This window comes from Pteropus alecto, unplaced genomic scaffold (genome assembly GCF_000325575.1).
Source record: "Pteropus alecto unplaced genomic scaffold, ASM32557v1 scaffold101, whole genome shotgun sequence".
In the NCBI taxonomy this organism is placed as follows: Eukaryota; Metazoa; Chordata; class Mammalia; order Chiroptera; family Pteropodidae; genus Pteropus; species Pteropus alecto.
In genome coordinates, this window is record NW_006432945.1 from 12,550,356 (window position 1) to 12,567,549 (window position 17,194).

The window sequence follows — 17,194 nt, forward strand, 5'->3', positions numbered from 1 at the left end:
TCTGTGCCTTTTCTGGAGCGGGAGGCCCTGGGTGGAGCCAGACTCAACCCGACCCATGTTACAATGGCAGGGTATCGACTGGAGAAGGGCACGTGTGTGAGCCGGAGAGTAAGTCTTCAGATTTCCTTCTGCTCCCTTAGAGAATTCTAGCTTACAAGTGAGGCTTGTATCCTCTGGCATTAGTGGTAAATCTATGTGTGGGATTTTGTTAGTTTAAAAAATATGTATCTAAAAAAAGATACCTACTGTGGTCAGACTTTTAATCAGTCTTGGGTAGGAAATGAATTTGATCTTCTCTTGTTCTGACATAATTTATGGTAGGGAAGGAATAGCTACTATTTACTGAGTACAAAGAGTTTCTTTTCCTGAAAGCTTTTTGTTTGTTCAGAAAAAGATTCTTTTTCTGAGACTGTTGATTGAGCCCCTGGTACAAGGCAGGCACTAGGCGGGTTTCGTGTTAGCTCGTTTGCTCCTCAACCCAGCACTGATGTGGGCACTGGGCTCACCCCACGAAGGAGACCGAGACCCAGAGCGTTAAGTAACCTGCTTGAGGTCACTCCAGCATGACTGTCCTCAGAGCCCGTCCCCTGAAACACACGTAAAGCTTTCGTGCTTTCTGGCCCACCGTGCCTGCAGAAGGAAGGCGCCTCCGACTTCCAGGTCCAGGAGTGTGTACACAAAGGCCCAAGAAGAAGAAAGCAGAAACTATAACGACAATACCAACGGCTAATACATAATGAGTTTTGTGCTTTAAAAATAAATTTACTGAATCTTATGGTTGACACATGTGAATTTCTTTAGTCCCCACATCAGCCTATCAGGCAGATATTATTACTTTTATCCTCATTTTACAGATGAGGAAGACTGAGGCAGCATCACACAACTAATAAGTGTCTGAACAACCCTAAGTCCCCAACTGTCCTGAAGAGGATGTCCCCGCACACAGCTGGAGGCGGGTGACACGCATAACACTTGGAAAGCTCCTGCCACTTACCTTAAAAGAAAATGATAATTAGGGCGGTGATTCCTTTAAAAAGCACCTGGGGGAGACTGTGGGATCTCCCACAGGAAAGAGAATCTTTACCGCAAGCACAGTAGGTCGACCTGCCTGTCATGACTAGGGAATACACCTGTGCAGGTGAAAAGAGATTGTACAGAAAATCAAACACACACAACAAGCAGCGGACGACCGAGAAGGTCTTAAAATTATTCTCAAAACAATGATCTAGGATTTACGAAGAGGGAACAGGAGCAAGTAAGTGTACGAGTGTAGAGAGAACCGCCAAGACCAGGGACAGGTCAACTCACTTCCTGAGTTTCCTCTCCGCACTTTCCAGCACGTAGTAGCCAGGTTTGCATTCGTATCTGCAGACGGAGCCCACGTCGTGGTGGCCCTGGAGGCAGTGTGGCAGGAGCAAGTTGGCATTCGGGATCACGGGGGGCGCGTCGCACTCCAACTTGCAGTAGGCTTCGGGGAGTGACCAGAGCCCATCTTCCAGGCAGGTCAGCCACGGGCTCAGTCCTGACTCCAGGAAAGAGAAGCACAGGAGGCTCAGAACAAGGCCCGCGAATGTAAGAAGAGCGAAAAGAGCCCAAACCTGTCACCGCATCGGCATTCTTAGAAAGCGCATTATTCTCTGTTCAGCAACTTCTCTAAAAAATCTCAGACCAAACGTTTACCTAATACTTTTTGCCACAGAACCTCCGATGTGACCTATTATACAGAATGGAGGTCGGATAACTATTTCTTGACTTCGATGAAGGAAGGGCTAATGACCAAATCATTACCTCGCTTCCTAACTACAAATGACAGAAATATAGCAGTGACAGCGTCATGGGAAGCTGTATAATAATAACAGATTGCCTTTTTACAGTGCTTATTATATGGCAGGCACTGTTCTTAGCATTTGACACGTATTAACTCATGTAAACTTTAAACAACCCTATAAAACAGACACCATTACCTCCCCTACTTTGCAGCTGAGGACGCTGGGTTTAGGTAACTTGCTCGAACTAGTAAGAGGTAAGGACTGAACTCGGGCAGTCTGGCCGCGGAGCTCTGGGCTGAAACGCTCCACCTCAGGCCTAGTACAATTCGCGGTTTCTCTACGTTGCAATCCATGGACTTGCCCCAGTCACGTCCCCAGCCCACCCCAGACTTTCTAAATCCCAACCCATCTGCATGGGGTTCAGGAAGCTGCATTCGGAAGGAGCCATCGTTAGGCCACCAGCAACTGGGAAGAGGTAACGGCAGGGTGGCGGGCCAGTCAGAGTAGGTGCCACCCTGTCGTCTTTGTGCATAAGCAGGACGGCCAGGAACAAATCTTACAACTGTCCCTCATTAGAAAATAGAACTAAAAGCACCCAACTCATAGGATGGCTATAAATGGTCATTTAAAACGTGCATGACAACGTGTGTCTTTATTATTATGAACAGGAAACTGTTAGTTGGCTTCACTCCAGAGGACACATGATCGAGTAAAAACTGAGAAAAGCCTTAGTCTCTTTCGTTGACGACATTCTGAGCAGAGCATCCTTCCAGGTAGTCGGGACAAAGAATAGCGTTGTCGTTCGGGACTCTGCTGGTGTCATCGGATGAGGGTGGTACAGAAAGGCAAAGGGGAAGAGTACCGGGGTAAAGCAAAGGTCCCCAAAGTACCCCCAAAGAGGGAGGGACTGAAGGGAACTGCATACGGGTCCGGCTGGCTACACAGTACCTTGAAGCTTGGCTGGTGGGACACAGGAGATTGCGCAGCGTTTCCGGAAGTTTGTCCCCTCTGAGCAGGAGAAGGTTGCATGGTTCACCAAGGACGGGTCGGGGACACCACAGTCAAGGGCCATGCAGCTCACTGCCCGATCCCAGTGCCCAGAGGAGCATGTGAGTAGAATTTCCTTCTATAAACAGAAAATTTTCCTCTGTCAAGGTCACATAAAAAGGCTTATCAAAATACTTTCCTGCTGGTTATTTGTGCAAACGCTCAAGATAGGTAAAAATGATTTTGCCTTTCTCCCTCCCTACGCCTTACTGTCTGGATGTACAGTCTCAGCATGCCCAGGTATGGTGCCGATGGCAGCGCCGTCCCTGCGGGAGGGTCAGGTGGAGATGCCCCTCCAGTCCGGCTCTGGGCTGCCCTCCACGTGCTCCCGCACATTGGCTGGCCACCCCTCCCCACCCTGCTCTGTGCCCAAGGACTCCAGCCTCTGTGGATTTTGCGCCCCTGACTTGTGCTTGGGCTCAGCACCCAGGATGACCGGGACATTGAAGAGGGAGTGAGGAAAGAGGTCAGGCGCGCATTCTCTCTGCTCCCTCACTCCGGGCTTGCCTCGGACTGGCGCCCTCACCCGGCGGCCCTTCCGCTCTGCCCCTGCGCTCTCCTCCTATGGGCTCTCTGGCTGCTCCCCACGGTCGACTTTCCTGGCCCAGGGCTGAGAGCAGAGCCCCTGCCCCTTGGGGTCCTGCGCCATCTCCGTGTAATTTCCCTATATCCTGCCACCACCTTCCTAAGTAGTCCCTTTACTAAATTCTCTCAAATTGCCCACTTTTGAGCATGTCATCTGTTTCTTGCTGGGACTCTTTTTGATAAGCCAGCTGATAAAGGCACTGAGCAGAATCACCTCCACTGAGAAGAGTACGTAAGAAGAGCTGCAAATTAATGCATACGAGGCATCTTTCAAACCCTGTGGCTGAGTCTGAGAGATCGCAGCCGTTTCCCTGGGCCTAGCATTCTGTAGGGCAGCTAGGGTTCATCACCACTAAGCCAATGAAGCAGACATTAAGCACCTAGAAGATTCAGGTTCTGTATTAGGTTTGGATAAACGGGACGCCCTTAAGGAGCTAATCAGCTACCAGCAGAGCCCAACGCAGGTTGAAACTGTGGTTCAGAAAACGCCTGAAGGAGGAAGAATAGAAAGAAGGAGAAAGAGAGACATGAAGGGAGAAAGGGAAGTCCAGAGGCAAAATGCAAGAGATAGGCTTTCCCGTCCTCCCGCGGCCACGATGGTTTGAGAAAATACAGACGAAGAACGGAAACGATAAAGCGCGAGAGCTAGGAAATGGGGACTGAAAAGGAAGAAAATACAAGCACGTGAAAAATACAGAGTGGGGGGGGCCGGGGGTGGTGACAATTCTGTGGCTCAGCCAGCCCCCCCTCCCCCCCGGAGACCACGGCGACCAGAGCCAGAGGTGAAGCGACTAGCAACAGCACCTGTCACCCCGACCCCCACTCCTGGCCGCGACGCCTCCTCGCTCTCCGATGTTTCCGTGCTGCCTGCCAGGGGGATCCCATGCAAAGCCAGACACATTTTTCCGTTTAGTTTCCGTTCTCGTGTCGACACAAAGCAAACATCCCCACTGTCTTGTGATCGCGAGCCGGGGCTGTATCATTTCCTTCGTGGGGCCAGCCTCAGGTGCCAGGCGCGGTCCCTGGAGAGCTGAGTCCACCACATGGCTGGGAAGGGCGCGCGCCCACCTACCTCCCGCCGGCGCAGACACTGCCCTTACACACTCTCACGGCCTGGAGCGTGGCTCGCACCCCGGCGATCGCAGAAAGAACGGCTCTCAAACTCGGTCTATATTCCTGGTTTGCCTCCCGGCTTCATTAAACACTGTCCGTTTTGTCTTGAATTCGCTCCTGATTTTAATGCACTGCAAACACTGTCCTTCCTTCTCTCCCCTTCTTTACCGATCACACAAATGTATTTGGTCCCTACATTTTTTTCGGGTGCTTTTTTTTTCATCTTTTTCCTATCTCTTTTCTAGTGCAAGTTAAGCTGGTTAAGCACAGGTAGGTGACGAGAGCATTTACTTTCGACCGAAGCATCGTAGACCAAGGATGCCTCAAGCTATATTAAAACTGTTTGTCTCTACGCAGGATCTAAACCATTGGAAGCCAAAGACTATCTTTAAATTCTGATTATCTCTCATCCACTGAAATTGTCCCATGGACCCACAACCCGCCATGCAGTCAACTGGTACAAAATGAAAAAAATGTTTTCGATCTTCCAAACCATTGATACCCAACTAGCGATCATGCCCCCAACTCTTTCCTCATTATGCCACGTCTTCCGGGATCTCTTCTCAAGTGCCATTATCTCTTGTCCACTGCACCGTCTCTATCCCATACTATGCCCATGCTTTCTAATAGTCGATTTCAAGTTAAAATGCTCTGTAAACTATAGAAAGCCCTCTAAAGGGAAGGTGAAAAACAAAACCTCTAGCTGAGAATACATCATCATGCTCATAATAATGGCAGCTTAACAGAGCACTACATGCCTATCATTTTGCTAGAAGCTTTAAAATTATTTCCAATCGGTCTTCATGATAACTCAAATGACATAAACACTTCTAATTATTTTACAAATGTGGAAACAAACATAAAGAGGTTAGTTTCTTTTGTTTGTTTGTTTTTACCTAAAATTACACATCGACTACGTGGAGCCAAAATTTCTTTCTAGGTCTGTCTCCTGAGCCATGCTCTTAATTAATATTTTCTTCTACCTCCAAATCATCTTGAAATCCTGGAAATGGTACTGTGGCAGCTTTGTAGAAATATAGAAAATTCATTTAAAGCTAGAATCACGCTATAATCCCCAACTCTATAACAGAGGGAAGAAAACCTGACTCTCTCTCTCCAGACTTCTTATAAGAAGGGCTGGGGGATTAGACAATGAAACACAGATAACTGACCACAACCTATCTTGTCTGCAAATTGGGGACGAGGCTAAACTATGGCATCCTCATCTTCAAGACAAAAGTGGAGACCATGATTTCTGACAGGAAGACAAGGACAAGGGAGAATGGAATAAGCATCCCTATCTACTGCGCACCTGGAGAGAGGCCGATGTCCTAGGTAACGGAACCTGCGCAGGCTCTTATATACCTTGCATTTCTAAAAGACCATGCTTCTCCTCCTTCATTAGAGTCCTTATTTTTCCTTTCAAATGATTTAAAAACCACTGCCCTTCCCCGACTGGGCCAGGGAGAGGAACATGAGTACCTCCCCTACCAGGCGCATGGTCCTTATGAACAAGGGTTTCCAACTCACCTGTAAGGGCCTGAGGTACTGCCCACTGCTGTCCTGAAGAGCAAATCCCTTTTGACAGGTGATAGCGCACTTCATGTGACCTGGGCCATCAGAGGTACAGTTCACCACATCCGCATGATCAAGCGGCAGTGGGGCACAGCTGCCCTGCTCCCCACACGGCCGATGGACACAGCTGGGGATGACAGAAACAGAAGCAGCTTAGACTGACTCAGGACCAACAGGCAACAGCAAAGACCTTGCAGCTCCATCTGGAATGTTCCTTTAAACCAAAGAGAACAATTTTTCCCCCCAAAACCTACATTAAACTCATCATCTCCTTCTATAGGACTTGAAACCATGCAACATAAAATAAACAAGAACATTATCAGCTAATAAGTAATGATTAACCGACTTTCTACGGTTCTTCTAGGACAGAGTGGTGATGAGACAAGGTGGAGAGTGTGTCCCAAAAGCCCTGGATGACATCCGAAAGAACAGATCAGAAGGTAATCCTCAAGATATTTAACAGCAGGTGCTGCTGCGCCCCAAACGATGAGAACAGAGCCGGGACAAAAGTCAGGAGTGAATCCTGGGGACTCTGGGTTGTGTCAGCCATTAACCTTTCAATTGTTTAACCACAGGCTTGTTTGAAGGGTTCGAGTATCTTGGACGGCAGCAAAGGCAACACGTATTTACTGATTGGTATGGAAATGTTTTCGGCGACAAGCCGTAGTGGGACACACACCACTGAGTAGTAGCAGCACTGACTCATCAGAAACTGAGCACATGACACGAAGAGGAAACACACATACAAAATTGCTGTCCCGTGCCTGACGCTGAGCGAGGTGCACCCAGGACAGCATCTCAGCAGAGGAGGATGGTTGCAACTGACCAGGAACAAGAGAGAGAGGTAAACGCCCCACAGCCCAGGGAGACTCAGCCGGGACCATCACAGCAACGAGGATGTGACAGCACACAGAGCCTTCCCGTCTTGCCACGGTAGCATCTCAGAGGTAAACCATGAGGGCGCCGGTGAGCGCGTCTGAATTTGAATCCTGGCTCCACCATTTGAGACCTGTGTGCCTTAGCTGAGTTGCTCCTACCCTCATGTTTCGGCTCCTCCCCCATAAGATGAGGATAATAAGGTGCCCGTGCCTCGGGGGTGTTATTGTTCCAGAGTTAACCCCCTCTGCTGCTCCACTGCAAACGGCCCAAGATCCCACCCTTAGTGGCCAGTTTCCTGTCATCTACTCACTGGTTTTACCACTACTTTCTGGTTTTCCCACTTCTGCACAGTTGCTCAATTTGCTGAGATTTCTAAAAGGTTTTCCAGTGGCCGGTTTCCTGTCATCTACTCACTTTCTGGTTTTCCCACTTCTGCATAGTTGCTCAATTTGCTGAGATTTCTAAAAGGTTTTCCTTCTCCAAGAAGCCCCTCCAGACATCTTTCTCCTTTGAACCTCCCAGGGAAATTAAAAAAAAATAATAAAAAAATAACTCCCTTCTAATGCTTCTTTTGCTCTGCACTGTATTATAGTCACGCGTGTAGTTGCTCGTTCTTTAGTTAATTAATTTGTTCATCCTTTGATCCACCAGGGAATTAGTATCTAAGTGTCTCCTAAATGCTGAATCTCCCAATTAGATTACAAACTTCTTGAAGACAGCTCTCTTACTCACTTTTACATTTACCATATACCTTGCTGTAGTAGAGACAATAAAAGTTTGTTGAATTAAATTTGTTCGTATTATAGACAGCAAAGTAAGTCTATGGCTATCCAAATGGAAAATGCGTTAAATTTTGTAGTGGCAGATGGGGACCTGAAATACAAAAGCATCATTATCAAACAATGATTCGACCGCTTTGCCTTACTCATTCATTCATTAATAATCATTTAGCGTGCACTCACCATTGGCAAGGCATTGGTCTGAGTACTGGGAGTATGATATGTACCATGCCCTTAAGGAACTCGGAGTCTAGTGGGAGAGACCAACCAGATCTTTTCCAATATTTTTTTGCTCATGATGTTGTTACCAGGGGTGCTAAATATGAGGCAAAGTGACTACTGTGAATTTCATCATCTTTAATTTGGTCGGTGTCTTCATCAAAAGAGCTGAGCAACGATACAAGAAAGTGGAAAATAAAATGTCACTGAACATGTACATACTGCCTTGAAATAATTGAGAATTGACTTAAAAAGCATTAGTTCAAAAGGATGGATTTAATCTGAATATGCTAATCTGAATAAGATCGCTTTCTCTGATCTTACGCCTGAGGGACTGAAGTCCTATGTCAGTGACATTCTCACTTCTCTACCTACCTCCCTAGGCTCACGAGGTAGAGGATGGAGGTTTGGAGCACCTTCGTGTGCTCAGGTTTGTGAAGGGAACTTTTACTCCTCTGAGCCCTGATTATTCCCTGAGATGGTATGGTCTCCCTCACTCACCCCCTGGGGTCCGATGGAGAAAGAAAGATGAGTTGATGGATAAGGAGTGTTAACCGTCCGTTGGAATTCCCCAGACTCAACCCTGATAATTACGTATGCGATACAGGAAATGTATCTTGTCTCTGAGTCTCTATTCGACCTGTCTGGATAAGGGATCCAAAACCTAACTATCCTTCATGGGATGAGGTCAAAACACCTCATCAGTGATGCTAAAGGACTCCGTGTTCCATAGGGGCTACGTGCCCTCGATATCCATAAAATCTAGTATTTCTCCAGGGTATTCAGAAGAGAGGACTGGAAAACACAGAGTCATTAACAGTTGTGGTTAACGTCAGCTTATTGCCAAGAAATTAATGTGAAATAGCACATGCTGTTTTTCGGCGCCTCCATCCAATTATCATTGAGGACAAACACACGCTAAGACAAAAACTAAGTACTCTGAACGAGCCTCCTTCCATCAGGATGGGGTTCCATGTTACCATGACTACTGGCGTGAGAAGTCCGACCAGCCCTGGCAGCAAGGGAGGAAGAGCGAGACAGGAGAGCACAGAAGAGAAGAAAAGTGGCATGAAATAAGACCAAGACCAAAAAAAAAAAAAAAAACCACCCGACCCAGACCTGTTTATGAAGTGAGAAATGGTTTTAGGGCAGCGGCTACAAATTCTTTCACTAGCTTATATTTCCATTTGCTTCCTCTTTAAGGAATTTGTTTTACGAGGACGATGTTTGTCAGATCGTTAGCTTCTGATGGCATCTGGTACCAATTGTAGACTTTTCTCCCTCACACCTCAACCCTAAACCCCCTCCTGTGTTTCTCTTCCACTACAAACACGGCTCCTCTGAGTCAAGTCCTGTTCTCCATCTTCCCACCCTCCTGATGCATTTTCCTTTCCACCGAATGCCGCATCAGCTCCGATATCAGAAAGATAATGCGAACGGTTAAAATAATTCGTCTTAAAAGTTCTCGAAACATGTCTTCTTACGGTCTTTGGACAAACGTTAATGACAGTGGCAGCGATGAAGCCTTACGATGCCCCAGAGAGGTGGGAAGTCAGGTGTTTGTCTTGGTTGGACATACAAGGAAACTAAAGTCGTTTGGGAGACTGGCTAGAGGCCACACAGCGAGTCGGAGGAAAATCCTCGGCTGGATCTCAGAGCCCTCGCTCTTTGGGGCCAGCCTGGACCACGAGGCCATCTCCCCGGGGATGCGGCTGCTCTCCTGCTGCTTTCTTCTCGATTCAAAAGCTAGCAGCAGAGGCCGGGGTGAGCCAAGAAGCTCTTCGGCAGGGGAGTCGGGGGGAGAAAGTATAAAATATGGAACAGTCCGTCTTCATTTCGAGCCGTTTTCTCTTCAACGATAGCAAATCAAGTTGGCACTATTTGTCCAGTGGCCGCGGTCTGCAAGATGCCCTGCTCAGTAAGTGTGTTTCCCCTTTTGGCAAAAGCATCTCACCCTTCCACCCGTTTTTTCCAGATCTTTCTTCACACCTCATCATAGTGTGTTCTCAGGTAAAGATGTGATGAACCCAGTCCGATGTGATTCACAGGTATTTCCATTTTAACAGGAGACAAAGTTTTAAGCCAAAGGAATGAGTTTTTCATGATGGAATGTTAAGTCGGTGGGGCCTTAGAAGTCACACTCTGTGGACAGCCACCTGCCTGCTTGGCTCTTCGTCTCTCCCCTTCTCCGGATGAGCTTCTGCTCTCTTTTCGTCCTCACTGGCCCAAGTCGTTATGTTTGAGGGTTTTAAAAAATGCTTTCAAGAGTCCCTGTTCCAGATGTATTTGAACGCTAGGCTGTCCTCCTCTCGTACATAGCCCGCTTGTGGTCGCTCAGGCACAATCCTAGCACCATCCTGCCATAATGACGTGTGTGTGTCCCCTCTGTTGTTGGGTCTGTAAGCGCCACGTGTACTTGGGAAAGCTCTGCTGGCACAGTTCCATCCAGGGGTGACCTTCATGTGTCATGAGCCAGGCTTTCTTAACACCAAAGTTGTACATTACACTCAGGAAATATTTTTTAAATAGAGATACCCGGGCTTGGTCCCCTGGAGATTTTGATTCTGTAGGTGGGATCCCTGCATCTGTGATTCGTTTAAGTTGCGAAGTTTCTGATGCTCACCAGGAGTGAAGCCCGGCACCACAAAGGGCTGGATACGTGTAACCTGAATGATATGGCAGTCAATTCCATAGGCCATAAACTGTAAAATAACAAGGCCGATTCCAGGAGAAACCGGTCCCAATGCTCGATCATTGCGCTTTAATGTACGAGCACAAATTGTCACGTAGAAGCCACAAGACAGATCAGAGCACAAAACCTTTTCCCATTGTTCTGAAGAAACTTTCAATATAGCCGAAGAGGAAAAAAAAATAATTAAATCATGCATTACTGATTATAAATTCACGGCTGCTTCGGAGAAAGTTGTATCAGTGGATATGATTTGACCTTGATGAATGAATAGAATTTGGAAAGGCGAAATAAGTGTCCCGGACATTACCTCTGCTGCCATGTGGACAGAAGGCAGGGCAAGGTAGCACCTCAGAACCCAGATGAAGATCACCATAGATTCAGTATGTGTGGGTCTCTCGAATTCTGACTAACAAACTTAGAGAGCTGAGATTGAAAGAAGTCAACGTCCATATTTAAAGACAGACTAGAAGGGAAGCTCCCCGAGTTCTCCTCCGCCTCCCAGTGGTGGGTGAGGAACAGGGTCAGGCTGACACCAGAAAGCAGATGTTCTCCAAAGAGGGAGTAGACAGACCCGCCAGCAAACCTACTCTGAGCTGTCCCCCGGGGCATGCCAGGCCAGGCGCCTCTTTTTAGCATTCCGTTCCTTGTTGAGGCCACTGAGGGAAGTTGACACAGCTTCCAGCCAGGGCGCACGATTGGGTAACTGGGTATTTTCTGATGAATGGATGGAGTCCTGGCCATTCTGCCTCACAGCTTTGAGCCAAGGCTGTCCTAAGGGCCTGAGCCACCCCAGAGGGATTCAGGAGGCTATGACAACATTCCAGATTCAGTCAGAACCAATCAACCTGCTTCTCCTGTGTGAGGGTCGATGAGAGATATGGGCTAAGGCCGCATTTCTTGACCATAGCCGCTGGGGAGGTGGGGGAGGTGGCAGGCGGGGGAGGTGGCAGGCGGGAGACCTTTAATGGAGATCTTACAAGAAGCACCAAGATGGACCTTAAAGGCCCGAATCCTCCTTTTAGAGGAAACTGAGACCAAAGCAAATGAAGGGATATCCTAGAACTTTCTACCACACTAAGACTACAATATAACAACAAAGAAGCACTTTAATTAAACATGGGCTCGAACTCAAAAGCAGGGTGACATCGGCTCATGAATTTTTCTAGTCAATATCCCACCGTCCTCAGGCAGCAAGAAAAGTCTGACCACATTTGACGTCTGGAATCTAGTCTAGTTCAGGAGACTCCGTTTGGCACGTGCAGCACGCTTTTTGAGAAACGGCGCGGTGCAGCCTCGGTTCAGATCTTGACTCGCCCCTGCTTATCTCTGCAACCTTGGATAAGTCTTCCAACCACTCTGGCCCTCTGACTGCAAATCCGTAAAATGGTGCGGTTGAACTAGGTTCTCTCAAGGGTCCCTTCCAGCTCTAACATGGTATTTAATTTCATAGATGAGGTGCTGGTGGTATTGGGGTGGGAGTACAGAAAACTCGGGGATGGGCAGGATGTGGTGGAAAACCCCAAAAAAAGAGTTTCACGCAACCTTTCTTGCCCAGTCTAAGTTTTTGCTTAATGCCCCGACTTCTCAGTTGTTTAGTTAAACACAATCTTGCAATTCATCTATCCAAGACCTGCCACCATTGACCAAAGAGCAAAGCCAGTGGTTTCTGTAGAAACAGCTCTTTTAAGGTTAAATAGTAAAAGAGGATCAGATTTCTCTCCATTCCCCCACTGCGTTTTATTGATCCTTATTGAAATAAGAGGGTGCGGGCTACGAAGGAATGTATGCTCTGGATTTGGCGGCAGAGGAATGTAGCGTGGACTGGAAGAGACGGAGTCCTCATTAATCTTCCCGCCACCAACGGCAAAACCGAGTAATAATAACAGCATCCATCCTTAGGGAGCTTTGCTGTTTCTCCAAACCAGTACAAAAGAGATGGTCCCTGCCCTGGCCCCCTATTCTGCCTGCTCCACACTCAGGCCCCATCTTCGTTCTACAGGACATGAATCGTCAGCCTTCGCGGGCAGAACGATGTTGGTACTGGGAGGAGTTGCACTGAAGGATCACACCAACCGGGAAGGGAAAATTAACTCAAGTCCTTCTCTGAAGATTCTCATCGGAGAGAAACAGCGGAATCCAAGTAGTAACTGATTCTTCCCCCACGTTGACTGAGAAATGATGAAATTTTGCACTAAGCAGACTTCTTCCTTTCCTGTACCCTGGGAAAGTAGAGGTTTTCCCTGCCCCTCTAATGAAGTCTTTATCCTGAAGTTGCCCCTCAAAATATCCCTGTTGGAAGATGTCCACTTCTTTCTAGACTGTGACCTATTTGTAAGTTCAAGACTGGACTCTGGTGGCCCAGTACTGGGTCATTTGCTTCACTGATTTCTAATTCTGGGCGCTGTTTCTACCACGCCTGGCTGTGATACCAGAAGTCCCATCCAAATGCCCCCTGTCCTTCTAAAGAGAAACACATTTACATCATGCAGCCAAAAGCACTCCCTTTCAAAGGCCCTGTCTCACCAAGTTTCAGAATCCATGATTTCAATGTAGATTACAAAATGTGTGGGATACCAAAAAAAGAGTCAAAACAATGGCTGGCTAACCGGCAGAGAATGAGCTTCTAGCACTGCACCAAGGAGGCAGAATCATCAGAAACAACAATTAAAGATATATACGGCTTTTCCCTCCAGTTTGCAAAGGAAGTAGCCATCTCCACGTGGGACACTGCCTAAAGGAGCGATCACTGGAGCCCTCACACGGACGGACGGCACGGCCGATTCCCCGTCCCTCTCCCCCGCCCACCTACTACTCATCCCTGGGCACTGACGGAGCTATTAAGAGTGACATTTCCCAGCCACATTCATAGGCCAAGCCTGGGGAATTGTGAAACATGCAGAGTTAAGTGAGGGAACAACACAGTCCCATGAATAAAGTTTAATGGGCACGAGATTCCATCTGGGTCATTGCTAGAACAGCGCCTGCAGGGCAGGAGGAAAGGGTAGGCGGCTTCTCTGTGGCTATGCATAAGCTATATAGGAATTGGGGTCTTGAGCATCTGCAAGCCAGCACCGTGAATGAGTCCCAAATTTACCTATAAAAGTAGAACCCTAAAATACGTGCTCGGCCCTGTGGGACTCTCCCTTTCCCCTTGGCTTCCTTTCCCTATAAAGTTGCTGGACTCCCCAGCGGAAGCTTCACATTGTTCCCATCATCTCGTAATTTCAGAACTTGTCAGTCCTTGGTTGACATCAGATTTGGAACATCGCTCCCTTCTGTCCTTCTGCTCTGCCTCACAGTCCAAGCCTTGCAACATCGATGGCTCATTTGCTTATGGAGAAATGAAGGCTCAGAGAAGGCAAAGGGCTACCCTGCAATCCTGCGGCGAGACTAGATAACGTGGCCAAAGGCAGGACGCAGAGGTCTGGACTTGCTGCCACTCCAGTCACCACACTTCCTCCGTCGCCACAGTGATGGCTACGCAGAACCAGACACGGCCTGAGCGTCACTGCAGCCAGAATTTATGGTCAAATCCATCCACGGTATCTGTCTACTTGGCAGGCTGGCGAAATGACAGAACCCTGGAAAAATCGGTTTGCTTTTGTTTTCTGCGCTCTCTCCACCAGCTGCCATGAATGACCATCAGAAGAACAGGCCAGACCTGAGCAAAACTGGAAAGCGGGTGACATTCTAAACTCATCTCTTTTCAGCACTGCTTTCTCTGCTTCTCCTGCTCCCCGGAACTTTCTGAGGCCCTGGTCTGGTGTTGAACAGTCAAGGTCCATAAGAGAATACTCTTGATATAAATAGTTGGTAACGACTTAAAACATCTCTACTCCTAATAAGTAGTTATTTACAATTTTAAAGAGACTTCTCGAGATTGTCAAAATTTGAAGGAAACAGTGTCTGACAGAATTCCAGAAGCCATTGGGAGCCATCGTTTGGGAGTCAGTGTTTTGAAACGGCCTGTTCCTCCGAGGAAGACACCAACCCCACGTCTCCCTAAGCCATTTGTGCCTGTTCCTAGCTTTTGACCGAAAGCTGTCACTTAACTGGTGGTCAGAACATATCCCACTAAGAACCATCGCAGACAAAATCATATTTTGATAAAGGCTATTTCTAGAATAGTCTAGCCACACTCCAATAATCGCCTAAATGAGACGATGTCCATGACGTTTTCTTTTTTTTCCTCTATAATCCCATGACGGCAAACAGCTGAAAAGACTCGAACAGCTCACTGTCGTTCACCAGGCCATCCATCACCGGCCAGGACGCTCAGGATCCTGTTGAGTGGACTCCCCTGCTTCCCCCTTATTTTACGGACAAATCGTTCTGGGAAAAGGAAGTTGGGCAAGAAATCTAGGGAACAAAGGAGCAGCTGTAATTCTTTCTTTGCCTAAGAAACAAAAACAGATTCCGTGTTAATTTGCTAAACTGCTTTGGGAAAGAAGATAATCAAATGAGTAGAAATGCGACACATAGGTCATTTCTACGGTGCCTGTCCCGGCAGCGAGACAGGATACTTCCCATCGCCCCACAGCATTACCGAAAACCCGCTCCTAAAAAGAAAAATAAAACCAGGAGCCAAAGAATAAGCAAATGCTTTAACATGTAGCCCCCAGCGAAAGGAAGGGAGGAGCCTCCACTTTGTGAGGCCATAAAAAGGGCGGCGATCTGAACCTGCTGCATGGGACAAGCAGGAGGAGGAGAGGCCGGGCAGGGTTTAGGAGCCTGAGCCAGGCAGAGGAGGAAGGGGAAATGTTGGCATCTCAAATCTGAGCTCCAAAATAAGAACCGGTAAAGCAGCAGCAATGAGGCTTCCAGAGAACACCGAAGCTTGAAGCAGAATGACCGATAATGGTGATAGACTGACCCTATCGCCAAGACCAGGCTCACAAACCGATTCCAGCAAGGAGGCGCCAAGGCACTGAGCCTGCTCCGGCTGCAGGCCCCTAGGCTGGGCTCAGGAGCCTTATAATCTAGCTCCAACCCTACCTGTAAGCTACCATATAACCAAGAAGAAACATTTTCACACCTGAGTCCCAACATCTCCCAAGTGGAAAACAAAGCCACCTCCACCCAGAAATTCTCTGGGATTACTAGCATCATAGAAGTGAAGTTTTATGGGAAAGCTGCTCTGCTTTCTACCACATGCTTCCACCCTCGATCAAAATCCCAAGTCAACAGTGAATTCTTAAAGGAGGGTGACCCAGAATCCCTCTGTATGTGACTTAGTGATGCAGGCTCTGTCTTCTTGGTCAGCAGATCCACCTTTGCGAGAATAGCTTTTGCAAGCTAGAGATATCTTCTGTGTCACAGCACAGGTATGCCATTGAAAGAGAGCTCTGAAGAGGCGTGGCAGATGGGGCAAGTCAGCCTGCGATGACATTAACCCTTCATGTTGCCACAGGTCATAAACTGCAAACAAAGTTATGAGTTATTTGGTGATAGCTCATTGTTGGTTTTTCTCCCTGGGTTATTTATTTTTTTGCAGTCCCTGCTTCAGGAAACGGAACTTGAAAACAGAGACTGCACAGAGAAAACCAAGGTGCCTAAACTAGTTCGCAGGTACATACATTTGTAGGTCCTTGAGCCCCGAACATTCCAGACCGACAGTCTACATTACACTTCAATTTCTCATTTTTTAAATAACATAATCCTCTGCTTTAAACAAGCATGGTTAAGAAAACATGGCAGGTGTGTTCATAATATATATGTGCATTTTTATGTTAAACACACAAGAGTCAGAGGCTGAAGTCCAATATCATTGTTATTGTGATATTCACAATAACAGCCTAAGAATGAAGGTTTTGAATGTGAAAGGTAAATTCTGTGTAATAGCTGTTGCCCTGAATGCAGAATCATACAGAGCATTCTGTGTGCGTTCATTATTTGTGCTTCAATCAGACTTTATGTGTTCATGTTTCGTTTGCTTTAAGTAAAAAGAAAAATGCAGATTTGTACAGAAAAAAAAGGACGGGAAGAGAAGAGGAGAAAATCTGGGGATGATACTGCCCTTTACGAAAACATTTGTTTTTTACTTAAATACCTTTTTGAATGGCAGTATTGTTTAAAAAGTTAAATCATTTTAAAATTTATTTATATAAGTCAATGTACATCAACCTTTTCCAAAATACTGTCTTGCACATAAGTGACATACACACACACACAGATTGACACACTAAGCCAAAACTGCCAAAACAATTAACTCTCAATCATCCAACATCACGAAAAGTGTCAAAACACAGATCATTTGAACAATAACTTAGATTTTACATAATTTTATGGTTTTCTAGGAAACAAACCAGGACATGAGACACAGGCAGGTAGATGCTTATAACTCCAAAGCCTACGCACACATCTGGTCAGGCCAGGCCAGGTGTGGTGGACATGAGCCCTGCCTCCCAGAGTCCACACCCTCGTGTGAGTCCCTCAACCTGAGCGTGGGTGGGACCAGTGAGTTGCTCCTAACCAACTGGATATGGCAAAAGTGACAATGTCACTTCTGATTATGTCACCTAAGATTGAAAGGTATT

General features: G+C 47.1%; 1 protein-coding gene across 1 annotated transcript in view; it reads right to left on the minus strand.

Annotated features, from left to right (window-relative positions):
- PAPPA2 (pappalysin 2) overlaps positions 1-17,194 on the minus strand; it is a 210,180-nt gene that overhangs the window by 57,555 nt on the left and 135,431 nt on the right. Inside the window, exons 14-16 of the mRNA XM_006907902.1 lie at positions 6,045-6,216; positions 2,718-2,895; positions 1,309-1,522 (exon numbers count right to left, since the gene is read on the minus strand). Of these exons, the coding sequence (XP_006907964.1) occupies positions 1,309-1,522; positions 2,718-2,895; positions 6,045-6,216 (564 nt within the window). The remainder of the gene's footprint in view (positions 1-1,308; positions 1,523-2,717; positions 2,896-6,044; positions 6,217-17,194) is intronic.